We start from the raw sequence: 13,210 nt of genomic DNA, 5'->3' as shown, positions 1-13,210 counted from the left end.
TCTCTCCTCTCTCCTCTCTCTCCTCTCTCTCTGTCTCTCTCTGTCTCTCTCTCTCTGTCTCTCTCTCTGTCTCTCTCTGTCTCTCTCTCTCTGTCTCTCTCTCTGTCTCTCTCTGTCTCTCTCTCTGTCTCTCTCTCTGTCTCTCTCTCTCTCCTCTCTCTCTCCTCTCTCTCTCTCTCTCTCTCCTCTCTTCTCTCTCCTCTCTTCTCTCTCCTCTCTCCTCTCTCCTCTCTCCTCTCTCCTCTCTGTCTCTCTGTCTCTCTGTCTCTCTCTCTCCCTCTCTCTCCCTCTCTCTCTCTATCTCTGTCTCTCTGTCTCTCTCCCTCTCTCTCTCTCTATCTCTGTCTCTCTGTCTCTCTCCCTCTCTATCTCCCTCTATCTCTGGTCTGTCTCTGTCTCTCTCCTCTCTCTTCTCTCTCTCCTCTCTCTCCGCTCCAATAAACTTCAGATGAAACAACTTCCCACGAGGACAAGTTTTACATTTGTAATTGCTTATGGTATTGATCCAAGCCAAATATACAGCATGGGTTACCTCATTCCCATTTTTCCATTCTTGGCGGTGTAACCGTTGGTGAAGCACGTGGTGGTGTACGCACGCTCGTCTTTATTCCTTTTTTCATGTTTATTTCTGTATAAAAAAAAATACTCGCATTTAAATATTTTTATCGAGATAATTCCTTATCGATATAAATTGACTCTTGCTTGTTTTTTTTTCTTCTTCTGAAGTTGAAAAAGTGTTTCTGTCACTTGAGCGTCTAATGAGAAACGTCACGTGCACGTCTGACGTCACGAGCATGTCGTCGCTACGGGTTTTTGGAAGGTTGTTCAGGTAAGAGAGAAATCGAAAATGTGGTGAAGAGCTTACACAGGTAGTGTGAAATAATTGGCAAGTATTACTATTAGTTAGAGTTAAATAAACGGATTATGAGTCATGGATAACATTGCGCAGTCGCGTTGTACAATGATAAGGCCGTACGTGAGATTAGTGTGTCGTCAGTTTTTCTAAGCTCGTATTTATTTTTGTATTTTCTTTTGGATGATCACGACAACTGTTAGTTGAGTGAGAGCCCCTTAATTGCAGGGTCAGTGTGTTCACGTATGGAGGGATTTCAGAGCTATCCCATAATGCCGTGCGCGCCGCCATGTTGGTTGCATTCACCTCCCTTGGCCTTGTTTGGTGTGCCAACCAATATGGCGGCGCGCACGGCATTATGGGTACTGAAATCCCCTCTATACTCTGCAAAAGGCCCGACGAATCCCCTCTCTCTGCACAGCCTTGCACAACGTGTTGATATATTGTTACTAATTTGGAAACCTTGTGCACACAGACAGCCAGAGCTCCCGTAGTTCAGTTATTTCGATAAGTATGTGTTTATAGTTAGAATCCCTCCTTCTGTCTCATGGAAATTTCGTGTGTGCGCTACGAGTTATTTTTCAGTTGGGTTTTTCAACATCAACAACAACAACGACACCACCCTCACTCAACCCGGTCGCCATTGCCCACGTGTTTTTGGCTGAAGGCGTGGGCGGAGCCTCCATCATCTCAGATCTGACTCTGCCCCAGAAAGGTGGGAGTTGCCCCGCCTACCGTGGGCCTGTCCAATGAGGGACGGCCAGCGGATTGAGTGATGGGACTGTCCAATCAGGAGGCGAGTGGCGAGGAAAGAAACCGCTCTCACCTCAAGAGAGTAGAGCAGTGATTGTGGTGATTGGCTTAGTCTGTGGTCGTGGTTCGAGCGGTCTGCGGTCCTTTGCGGTGGCTCACCGTGGTGGTGGTGACCGAAGAGCAGTGAACGTGGCGACTGCTGAGCGTCTGCGGTCGTGGTGACTTGGTCTCGGTCGTCGTATGCGGCCCTTTGCAGTGAATTCTCGTGGTGGTGGTGGCCGAGCTGCTGGGGACGTGGGCCGTGGACTTCGTGTTGTGGGTTCGAGTCCCACCGTGGTGGTTCGGAGTCTGTGTGACTGCATGATGCGGGAAGGTACCTTGGCCTGGCTCTACCGAATAAAGACCCACGGGGTGCAGTTGTGCGTGCGTGCGTGCGTGCGTGCGTGCGTGCGTGCGCGCGTGCGTTTGCGTGCGTGCGTGGCGCAGTGCGAGTCTGTGTAAGTAGAACTGTTAAGTGCCTTGTTCATTGTACATTACATTTCGTTATTCGTGATAACTCTGCTGTCTCCCCTCCCCGATTATTGTTATAAATAAACCCCTGTTAAATGTACCAGCTCGTTTTCTGTGCTTTCTCCCATTGACCTAGCAAGGTGTGTGTTGAGTAATAGTAAAGCCGTTCGCACCATAAATTGTTTATTTGGTCCGGCGTGGCTTTGGTAACTTCGGCTCGGTTATGCCGGATCAGAGTCGGTGATAGCGACTCGATTCGGACAAAGTCGGCTGAGGGTGTGGTTCCCCCGGTAGTTGGACGGCGTGGGTACTTAGGTAAATTGGAATTAGACAAGTGGTCCCGACCTCATGCCGTCGAAATATTGGCGACCACGGTCCTCGAGTAACCCGTGAGCTCTCGGACTTATCCAAGAGTCATTACCTAAATTCCGGGTGTTCGGTGGGAGACGACTCCACTGCTCCCCCGAGTGGTCGTTTATCGCCGCCGAACCCCGGCCCACAACAATATTTCTTAGATATTTTTTCTGTAGCAGTTAAATTAAACCAGATGAGAGTAACAGCAGTAAGTGTGTCATTTGTGCTTTTAAAGTAAAATAGCAAAATACATGATTTGAATGTAAAATCGTTTTGTGACGTCCAGTTTCGTCTCCATTGTTTAAGGTTCTCGGTTTATTCGTTGCAGGGACTTCACTGCAACGTTTATCAGCCATGATTAGGGTTTGTTGTCATGGTAAAATGTGTGGCAGTATGAATGCAGCTATGAGCAGTACGGTGCAGTATGCGGGATACAGTCGACCACGTGACGCTCACTGTTTACATCTCGCCGGAAGAAGGAGAGTACCGAGTTGCTCAGCCCACGATCACATCCTACGCATGAGTGAAAGTTCATATCTCAGACATTTAAAAACGAACGATTTAATAAATAATGATAATATGAATAATAATACCTTTTGGGGGGTTGGTTCGTAAGTCCTACTGTTCGTAAGTTCGGGCATTAGTCGGGGTCTCCCCGACTTGTTCTGTAATGTGGAAGGGGGAGGGGGAATTTATAGAATTGCATTCATGGTACAGATGGACATTACAGGGACTTTCAGGGAATATGGAAGAGGTGGGTGGGTTTGGGGTGGATTAACGGGGGTAGAAAAGATCATGGTTTTGGATGGGGGGAGATGTGAGATGGTGATGAACAGCTGTTTTGAAGACCTGGAGGGAGGAGTGGGATTGAACAGAGTGTGAGAGTTTGTTCCAGAGGCAGGAATGAAAGAGTGAAGGTGAGCAGTGATTCTTTCATTTTGGTAGTTTCACCAGAAAGGGGTTGCTGGCGCACCTTGAGTGTCCTACGGAAATATTGGGGAGACAGATCATAGACTGGGCCGGGGGTGGGGGGGGGCGAGGCTGGAGAGGAGATGGTGGAAGACAGAAAGACGACCGACCTGCCTGCAGTGAGAGAGTGAGAGACCCAAAGACACAACCTCATCACGGGAGATGCCGATGATCCTAAATGCCTTGGTTTCTACAGTGAGAGGCGGGAGCACCAGCCCGGAGGGGAGAGCAGTACTCCATCAGGCTGCGGACGAAAGCTTTGTTTGTGGTCAGGGGCTCAGGTGTGCCAAGGAAGGACTTTGCATGATGGAAGATGCAGTCGTATGTGGGGGTTGAGTGATAGTTTTTAGTCATGTTGGGAATCAAATCCAGGATAGATGGTTGCACCATCCTGTTTGATGGCAACTTCAATCCCTCTCCACCATCCTGTTTGATGAATGTCTTTTAACCTGTGTCTAACATATTCTTTGTATCTGCACCGATTGTTTTCTTCCGAATACAGTTTGCTAATCTGCACAATTACTTTTATTTATTTAAAGAAAAACTATTTAACAACAACTATCTTTGATAAATTTCCTTTACTACAAGTGCTTGAGCTGGAAGAATAGCTTGGAAGTATGCCCACTCGTGTTTGAGCTGTCTTGCTTGGGTTTGAATCTCTACCCAGTTATGAACTGTCACTCTGGTGTCCCACAGAACGACCTTGAGGTGTTACACAAATCACAGAGTACTCAGCTGTCAGCACTGGTCATTGGTGGACGTTAATGATTCCACGCTGTCATTCACAAAGAGGAGGGAAGTTATCGCCAACACCTCTGAAACAAAATTCCAAATCCTTGCACCTTCACTCTCGTATTCTGCATTGGATTGGCAACATGTCCGGGATTGGCTGCCGTCTCGAGATGTTTCTCGACTCGTCGTGATAACCCACCTAAGAGCTCTGTAGTCTGTAAAGAGTTATAGGCATTGTGAAATTGGTGCTGCGTGTTCCAGATGGGAATGAGATGGATGTTAGTAATTTGTTTGTGTTTGTGTGTTCAGGTTTGTGATGCCAACGAGACCGGTTGGTTTATCCAATATTTCTGGTTAGTTTCTTCATCCCCCCACCCCCTGTCTCCTCGAATCAATCAATAATTGATACCCTATTTTGCTATGTGATTTCTCTTTCTGTAGGATGCATCCACCACCACCACCACCACCATCCACTTCCACCTCTTTCAACACCTCTATTCATGTATTTTCCATTCTGTTCTTGCTCTTTTCCTCAACTTTCAACCTTCCTCTCCTCAACCCCAGTCCGCTCCCTGTTCATTCAGACCCAGGAAACCCCAAACCCGAACAGCTTGAAGCTGCTGCCTGGACGCATGGTGCTGGAGGGTAACTCCACTGTCGACTTCCCTTCTATCCACACTGCAAGCACCTCTCCTCTTGCACGGTATTCTGGCAGTTGATGAGAACTTTTCCATGTTTTGCTCTCATTGTGTAATTTGCCAGAGTTTCTCAGGTGGTCTTTGATTCTTTAGCCTTGCTTCAACTTTTAGGTCACCTTGCTCGGAGGTTTTTGGATTTTGCCACACTGCCAGAGATGCCCACTTGCAAGTTTTGGTCAGGGTAACGCTTTATTTTCAGTTTTCCCATGATCTTAGCTTTTTGCGAATGTATGAGTTGTTCAAATTTTACTTGGGCTTTTACGTGCAATGGCCACCTTGCGGACGGTGTCGTCTCAAACCAGGTTCTTTTACAGAGGTGAGTTTGTAAAATTTATCACCGGCTTCTTGAGGCCACAAAGCTCTTCGATGACGCTCTTGATGTCACCAACGGGTTCCACAAAGCCCAATTCGGCCCTACCAGGCCAATTTTCAGCGTCGAAAGCATAGAGCCAGCCAGCAGTTGAAAGAGGTTTTCTTGGAGAAAATGACATTTCTGGCAGAGCAAGCCATTTTTGCAAGGTAACACCAGCTGCATCCATCCATCCATTGGGATCATACTCCGTGCAGAGCGTTGGTGCTGCTTAAGCAGTCTTCTTGGCAATTGGACACAATCTTGGACGGGTCGCCACTCCACCACAGGATGCCAGCAAGCTGGTACAAATTTTGCCTGCCTCGGAAGGATGACAGGCAGAGTCAATCCCACCTGGTATTAGTTCAACGGTCGAGTGGGATTTGAACTCAGGATCCTAGGATCCCAAGCCCACCACCCTAACCATTAAACCAACACCAGGAATACACCAGCTACACTTGTAGCGTTACAAGGAAGATCGAACAGCGTGGGTCCAAACTTTTACTTCCTGAGAGAACAGGACACCTCGATGCACATTTGGGCAGAAATGAGCAATTTTTTTCAGGGTGCCAGTGATGACTCGCTGCCTCTTTGCGAAAGCGTAGGATCTTTCAATGTACACCAACTAATGCTGGCATACTGGACACCCGGCTTAACGTCTATTTGAGGGACAGCACATGTATGCAGTAATGGATTGTCATGTATGCGGAACACCAGGATGAGTTTATAACCGGGCCGAGATTCAAGTGGCTAGGTCGCTCAGAGGTAAGTGTGCACACCCCTAAGCTCTGCTGCCAGCCCAGTTTTGTATCATACACTGTATGCTATTTCTAATGAAAAATGGCCCACTTTCTCCACCCTCCCATTCCCTTGTTGTCATCCCCTATATAGCCCTTCTCTCCTCTTCCCCCCCCCCCCGACAGATGTGCACAACATCTGTTGCCTTTTCTCACCTCTTTTTTATTATCTCCTCTATCTCCTTTCCTCCTCTTTTCTCTTGGATACAACATGTACAGAGGTCTGTGTATTCATCAAAAGGACTTACTTTGTAAAGGATCCACTGACTCTGAATGGCCATCAGTTGATTCTCTCCCTCTGCTCCCCCCCTCCCCCCCAATCCAAATAGGTCTCTTTTCCGAATTGATGGTGTGGAAGGAGTTTTCTTTGGCCCGGATTTTGTCACTGTCACGAAGGTGGGAGGGAAGTGGGGGGTAGGCTGTTGTGTTATTTATTTATTTATTGTTGCTGGTGACTTGTGAGGTGTGGCGATTGGAGGAAGGGTTGTATGGAGGAATTATTTTGTGACGATCAATTAAACTCCATCAAACCATCTCGACTAAAACTGGCAATTCCAAAAAGGTCCGTCGGCCCAGGCACTTGTACAACCAAGCAAAGTGGCTTGGACGTCCAGCCAGTCAGGAAGGTTCACATTTTTTTTACCGGCAATTGTCGGGAATGATGCGTTCTCTACACATGGCCATCGTTGCAGATTAACCGGCAATCTGTCCAGAAGGGAGGATTTGCCATCGTTTTGGATTCTGTATTCCACACAAGGCAACTTGTATCTATGTAGTCGTGACCGACTTTGGTGACATTCATCATCAGAGTTCCCCTGCCATCCCGATCCTGCACTGCTTCCCAAAACTCTGGTTGAGATGGTTTGCCTTTAGCCTTCATCTCATCCAGCACATGCATGGTCTTCCTCTTCCTCTTCTTCATTCACCTATACCCAGCATGGTTGACTTTTTAGGTCATATCTTCGAGCATGACCTAATAATATTGGTGTTGAGAGGAGAGGTGACGGTCCATCCGTCCGTCCGTCCGTTCACAATGAAGTTGAAGCAGGAGATCTGGTCATTGGTGATCCTGATAGAGGTCGACGAGACGTACACGATGGTATGACTTTCAAGGTCACCGAAGGTCAAGGTCAAGGTCACGAGGCCTTTGAAGTTGCGAAAATGACGATATTCAAATTCTATCTCCTCCGCCATTTCTCAAGCGATCTTGAATTTGATTGTGGCAAATGAATCTATGGGACAATATCTAAATTTTGGTCGGGCCGGATTTTCGATATTCGCTTTCGTTTTCCTGTCACGTGACTTCAAAGTTTGCAAAAACTGCCCTACCTTCAGGAGGCTATCTATTTTCTCGCAGAGATGACCGTCACTCCCGCACAGGGGTAATTTTTATACTTTATTACCAGTACACCTTCATGCATGGTGTGTACAAAGTATGACAGTTTCTGTTTTATCAGTGTTTCTAATGTACACTGTGGTCTAATTTCTTCAAGCACCGATTTTTCTGTTCTTCTTGCAGTCCCTGGAATGTTTAACATTCGTCTCTGACATCACATTTCAAAACTGTTAATCTTCTTCCTTCCTTTCTTCTTCACTCTCCATGACTCACATCCATACATTGCAACTGGAAATACCAGAGCATTCACCAGCCTCCTCTTGGTTTGTCTTTCCAGATCCTTGTCAATCCTGACATTGCTGTTCTCCCTGATGATAACCATCTATTAATTTCTCCTCCACACTTTCCATTCATTTCAATCTTAGAACCCAGGAAGATGAAACTTTCCACTATTTCCACATGATCATCTCCCGATCTGAACACATCAATATTCTCAGTCAACAAGATTTTAGTCTTTTTTTTAGGTTTTAATAAAGACCAGCTATTTCACTTTCCTTCTTCAATGTCTGCAGCAGTTTGATCACATCCTCACTACTTTCTGCCAACAGAGTAGTGTCATCAGCATACCTTCGGTTGTTGATACGTCTTCCTCCAATTCCAATTCCGACTCCAGCCTCTTATCATATCTGTTTGCTTTTCTCATAATGTCCTTACCATGAAGGTTAAATAAGTAAGGGGATAAAAAAGCACAGATAGGTGTGGAAAAGCACAGAAAGAGCAGAGGGTGCAAGACCAGAAACTCGGTGGTAGAAGGCAGAGATCACTGACCTGTCTGCGATGGCAAAGTGATAGGACCATGGACTCAGCCAAAACTTAACCAAAACCACAATTAACTAATATCCCAGCCATGCCATTTTAGGTTCCACTTATTCAAGAGTTTTTGCTCAAAGATAAGGAAATTCTGTTGGTATTTTCTTTAACTATTGTCTTGAGCTCCTAACTCCGTTCTTCTCATCTGTTCAATCCTGTCTCTCTTTATATTGTTGCGGATTCGCGCCCGCCGGCGTGCGGACGGCCACGTAACTCGAATCGCGGCACGTCGCCCACCGGACGGACAATCCAGTCGTGACCCTCTCGGACTAACGCCGGGAACCAGTCACGGGTGGACCTTTCGGTCTCACCGCGATCGTGCCAATCGGCCCCCGCGTGGGATAGGGTTGCTCGCCAAATTCGACCTACCTAAGTACCCACACGGAGGGTAGACCGGGCGATCGCACCTCGCCGCAGGTCGACTTCGGACACGGGCCACTTAAGCGACCCGTTCCGTACTATCGGGATAACCGAGCGGTGTTATTCGTCGGCCTCGACGGTTCGATTAATTATCGGGCGTCTTAGCCCACGACCAACCCTTTACGTGAAGCAAGATGGGGATTCAATGAAAGAAATGACGAAGCGAAGCGGGAAAACAGTTCAACAATAAGCACATTTATTTCGCGATGAACGGAAAGCACACATATACAATTCCACCAAAAGCACATGTAAAAGAAGAAGACAAAAAGCAAATGCAACAATGCAGATCTATCCGACTACCGGGCACTCGGCAACACTTATACAATTTTACTTCACAGACTGCGCCGACAACACATATTCCCAAAGCAAAAGAAAAGAGAACCACCCTCCAGGATGAGTGGGGTAGGCGGGCCTGGGGCTGAGACCGTGTCGGGCCTACCCGTCTGATGATGAGACGCGAAGTGGCGGTGGTGCCTCAACTCCGCGGGCCTCGCGGACAGTGTCTGGTAGGGGGTGGGAAGGGGGCCCCCTTTTGTCGCACTATCTCAGCGCGGGGGGGGGGAAACAGGAGGGGGTTGCTGATGCTCGGGGAAAGGAGGATTTCACAAAATCTCGGGTCCCGTGACGAGCGTCTCCACCACGACCTCGGTCGCGCCGCCGGCCTCTCCTTCCGCAGTTCCCCGAATCCGACGCGAGCACCCCCTCAACCGCCTTCGCCGCCTCTCCACAGCTTCGTCCGATCGCCCTCTCCGTCTCCTCTCTTGACTCGTCCCAACTCTTCACTGGCTCTGTGAACTCCCAACTGCGAACTCTTTCTCTGCGAACTCCCAACTGCGAACTGCCAACTGCGAACTCTTCTGACGAACGCAGTCGTTTTTATAAGCCCCGTGGCTTCGCTCTTTCATCTTTGACCCTCTGCCTCCGACCTTTCACCTCGCTCCCCATTGGCCCGAGGAAAAGTGGGCGTAAATGCTTTTTGATCCATGAATTTGCATATAGCGACCGCCCTCCAACGCCCTGGAGGCGGGGCCAAACCGCCCCTCGCTCACCGATTGGATGGAACAAAAGTGGGCGTGAGTCGTTTTTGATCCGTTTTTCTGCGGTAAGTCCGCGATGCTTTTGAACACGCTGCTCGGTGCGCGCCCTACACGAGTCCAGCATCGGTGCCCACGAGTGGCGCGAGATGACGGTGATGCGATGGTGGCGAGTTGTGACGGTAAAGGTTGTGGCGGTTGTGGTGAAGCGGCGTTGTGGTTGGTGGTTGTTGTTGTGATGGCTGTTGAGACGTGGTTGGTGGTGGTAATAATGGCGGCTGGTCCAAAATAAAGATAGTAAAAGAAAAACGGCTATCCTGAAGAGTCGCAGCCCTCATGAATGGCATTTATTCCCTCTAGACAACGGGTTTGGGCCTAACTACACATATACTTACCGAGATATCTCACCTAAGGGACCTGAATGGTGGTTTGCGAATTTGGTCAACCACAACAATATGTTTTGTTTCTTTCGCTGGCTTAGTAATATGTTGTGGTCTTCTTCTTTGTTCATATGCAGCGCGAGGCTGCGGTGTAGCATCGTTGGCTGAGGGGGCACGGCTGTGCCACTGATGCAATGCCCTTTATTACCAGTACACTGGTACTCATTTCACCAACCTCGGAAGGATGACAGGCTGAGTCAACCCCACCTTGGTGTTGATTCAACAGATATAAAAGCGGCTCAAACTCGAGACCTGTAGATCTTAAGCCAGCCACCTTAACCGTTAAGCCCACACCAGGCTTGCGTTTTGATGTTTAATAACTATAGACGTGTGTAAAAACGTTTCTTCTTTTAAATAGATATTTCATTCCTTTTCACTTTGTTTAGATCGAGAATGCAGAATGGCCATTGCTGAAACCTGAACTGTTTGCCTGCCTGTCCGATTTCTTTTCCTCATCACTTCCTGTCCTCAACTTTGAACAGCCAGTGGATTCATTGGGTAAGGAGGGAAGAGGGTGGGTATTATGGCAAAGAGGTGGTAAAGAGTAAAAATATTGTGTGAACAAGATGAAACATGTACAACTTTCCTTGGAAGAGAGAGGGAGGGACTAGCGCTGGCAGGATGACTTGGAGGTACGCACACTCCCCTCTAAGCTGTCTATCCTTGGTTTGATTCCCGACCAGCTATAAACTGTTAGTCCGGGGTTTCACGGGCAGGGTGATTCATCAGTGCGTTAAATGGACTGCATCAGTCCCTCGGATGGACGTTAAACGGGTGTCCCGAACTGCCAGCATTCGTTGGTGGACGTTATAGATGCCATGGTGTCCTTTGAGAAGAGAAGGCAAGGTATCGCCGGCACCATGAACATATTCCCAATTTCTGCCAGAAGTAATTGAGCGTCAGACCTGGCCAGCTGGTTCTTGAAGACTCGGGCCATGCTTACCCCAGGCCGACCCAACAAGATAAAGGTGGGATAATGGTGACCGTTGGAGGAAGAAGAAGAAAGAAGGATGGAGGAGGAGAGGTGGAGGGGGAAAAGAGGAGAGAAAATGAGGGAGGCAGAGTGAAAGAAAGAAAGAGGGGTGGAAAGAGAGATAGAGACAGGGATATAAGAGAGAGAAAGGAGGAAGAAGAAGTGTGTATATTTATTACTCATTATGATGATTTTGTTTCACAAATATAAATTTCATGCTTAATGTGCATATCAGAGTTTTAACACCGATAACGTTTGCCATGGCTTTGCATTGACATCATTGTCTTGCAAGGGCACCTCGTTTATCATGTGAAGCTACATGGAATGGAAGAGTTTGTTAATGGAGTTGTGCTAAGAGTCGACCTTCTCTGTTGAGATATGAAAATGTGATGACAGTTTAACATCCTCTTTACCTACCTTTCTATATGTCCTTCCATTTTTAGCTCCGAGTGAAGATGACGATGAAGTTGTGGCTGTCATAAAAGAGCTCATTGAAACGAGGATTCGGTACCTCCTTTTGCTTTCCCAGCTGTGTTTATAGAGTGATCAAGGGTCCTCATCTCTGTTTTATTCACATACGATGCCCCCACCCCCTTCTCCCAACATACAAGTTTACTTATCCATCTTTTTTCAAACTCCTGAATTTTGTCCATCTTCCCTTTCTCCTGCCATTTGCTCCAGTCCCACGGTTCTCGAGGACGGTGGAGATGTGTGTTGGCGGGGGTTCGAGGGAGGAACGGTATTCCTGTCCATGCGTGGATCCTGCAGCGACTGTCCCTCAGCATCGCTGACATTGCAAGCTGGAATCCGAAACATGCTACAGTTTTACGTTCCAGAGGTTCTGGATGTGAAGCAGGTACCAGGTGGCTCGTGTTTACGTGAAGGTTTTCATGTTGGCTGCGTCGCAGGATGCATTTCCTTTGTTCCTGCTTCGTCTCGTTTTCCCCTCCCTTTCCTCTCTCTGTCTCTCTCTCTGTCTGTCTCTTTCCTTCTCTCTGTCTGTGTCTCTCTCTTTCTCTCTCTATCCCCATCTCCTTTCAGTCTCTCACTTTTCCCTTTGTCTCTCTGTAGGTGCAGGATGAGGTGGATGATGTGACCTATAGGGTTTTTGAAGATTTTGAGAGGAAGAAACAGGAGGCAGAGATTGAAGAAAAAAATCAGGATCCGCTGGTGAAGTCGAATGAGTAATTGAGGTCGAAAGGAAGACTTGGCATGAGATGGAAGAGAATACCCTGATGAGATGAATGTGTCAGACAGCAAGATTGTGTGTGTGTGTGTGTGTGTGTGTGTGTGTGTGTGTGCGTGCGTGCGTGCGTGCGTGCGTGCGTGCGTGCGTGCATGCGTGCGTGCGTGCGTGCGTGCATAATGTTTTGCACATGCACTGGCTTTGCAGAAGAATTAATTATAGATTGTGATCTTAAACAGGTTATGAACAAATGCTTCATGAAACGGCTTGTACATTTCCTGTAGTTGTTTAAATCTTCTTGAAACGAGTGCAATCTGTAACTGGCTGACCGCATCTCAGCGACAGAGTCGTCGGCTTTCGCTTTCGTTCATGACGCTAATCGGCCTCGGATGTATTCCATATTTTTTTGACGAGTTTAGTTCCAGAGCAACAGACTTTATTTTGCTATACACGACGTGCTGCTTTCTTTTGCTGCATTTTCCCGTCATTATTGCTCTGTGCTGTTGCACTATGTGCTGACTCCATGGAACAAAATACAACCAATTGCATTTGGGTTTGATTTCTCATTTTATTTATCTTTTGTAGTTATTAGGGGTGTGTTGTGCTATCTCCTCCTAAAGGGTTGTGCATAAATGCACCAAACTTGGTTTGTTATATTGTTGCGAATCTGGAAGCCTTGAGCACTCAACATACAGGTCCTATAGAACAGTTATATCGGTAAGTGTGTTTTTAGTTAGGGTCCCATCCCTAGTCTAATGGGAATTAAATGTTCATGTGCTGTGGAGTTATTTTGATAATTAGGATTTTTTCATTACTCACAACTGCAGCAACTACTACTACTACATCCACTACAACAACACCACCTTCCTCCCCACTCGACCGATCGCCATAACGCTCGCGGCATTCTTTGCACGCGCATGGGCGGAGCCCAACATA

At 47.4% G+C, this 13,210-nt stretch overlaps 1 protein-coding gene across 1 annotated transcript; it reads left to right on the top strand.

Moving 5' to 3' along the window:
- The first annotated feature begins 715 nt into the window (after positions 1-715).
- NFU1 (NFU1 iron-sulfur cluster scaffold) lies at positions 716-12,827 on the top strand. Its single transcript, XM_085862968.1, has 8 exons — positions 716-829; positions 4,481-4,524; positions 4,736-4,874; positions 6,345-6,411; positions 10,502-10,613; positions 11,532-11,595; positions 11,770-11,944; positions 12,160-12,827. The coding sequence occupies exons 1-8, from the start codon at positions 759-761 to the stop codon at positions 12,274-12,276; spliced, it is 789 nt and encodes a 262-aa protein (XP_085719094.1). The 5' UTR covers positions 716-758; the 3' UTR covers positions 12,277-12,827.
- The last annotated feature ends 383 nt before the right edge of the window (positions 12,828-13,210 follow it).

This window comes from Eptatretus burgeri, chromosome 17, assembly GCF_056783735.1.
Source record: "Eptatretus burgeri isolate ZD-2024b chromosome 17, Ebu_testis_v1, whole genome shotgun sequence".
Taxonomy (NCBI): Eukaryota; Metazoa; Chordata; class Myxini; order Myxiniformes; family Myxinidae; genus Eptatretus; species Eptatretus burgeri.
Note: the sequence above shows the minus strand (reverse complement) of the source record. Positions and strands in the feature narration are given on the sequence as shown.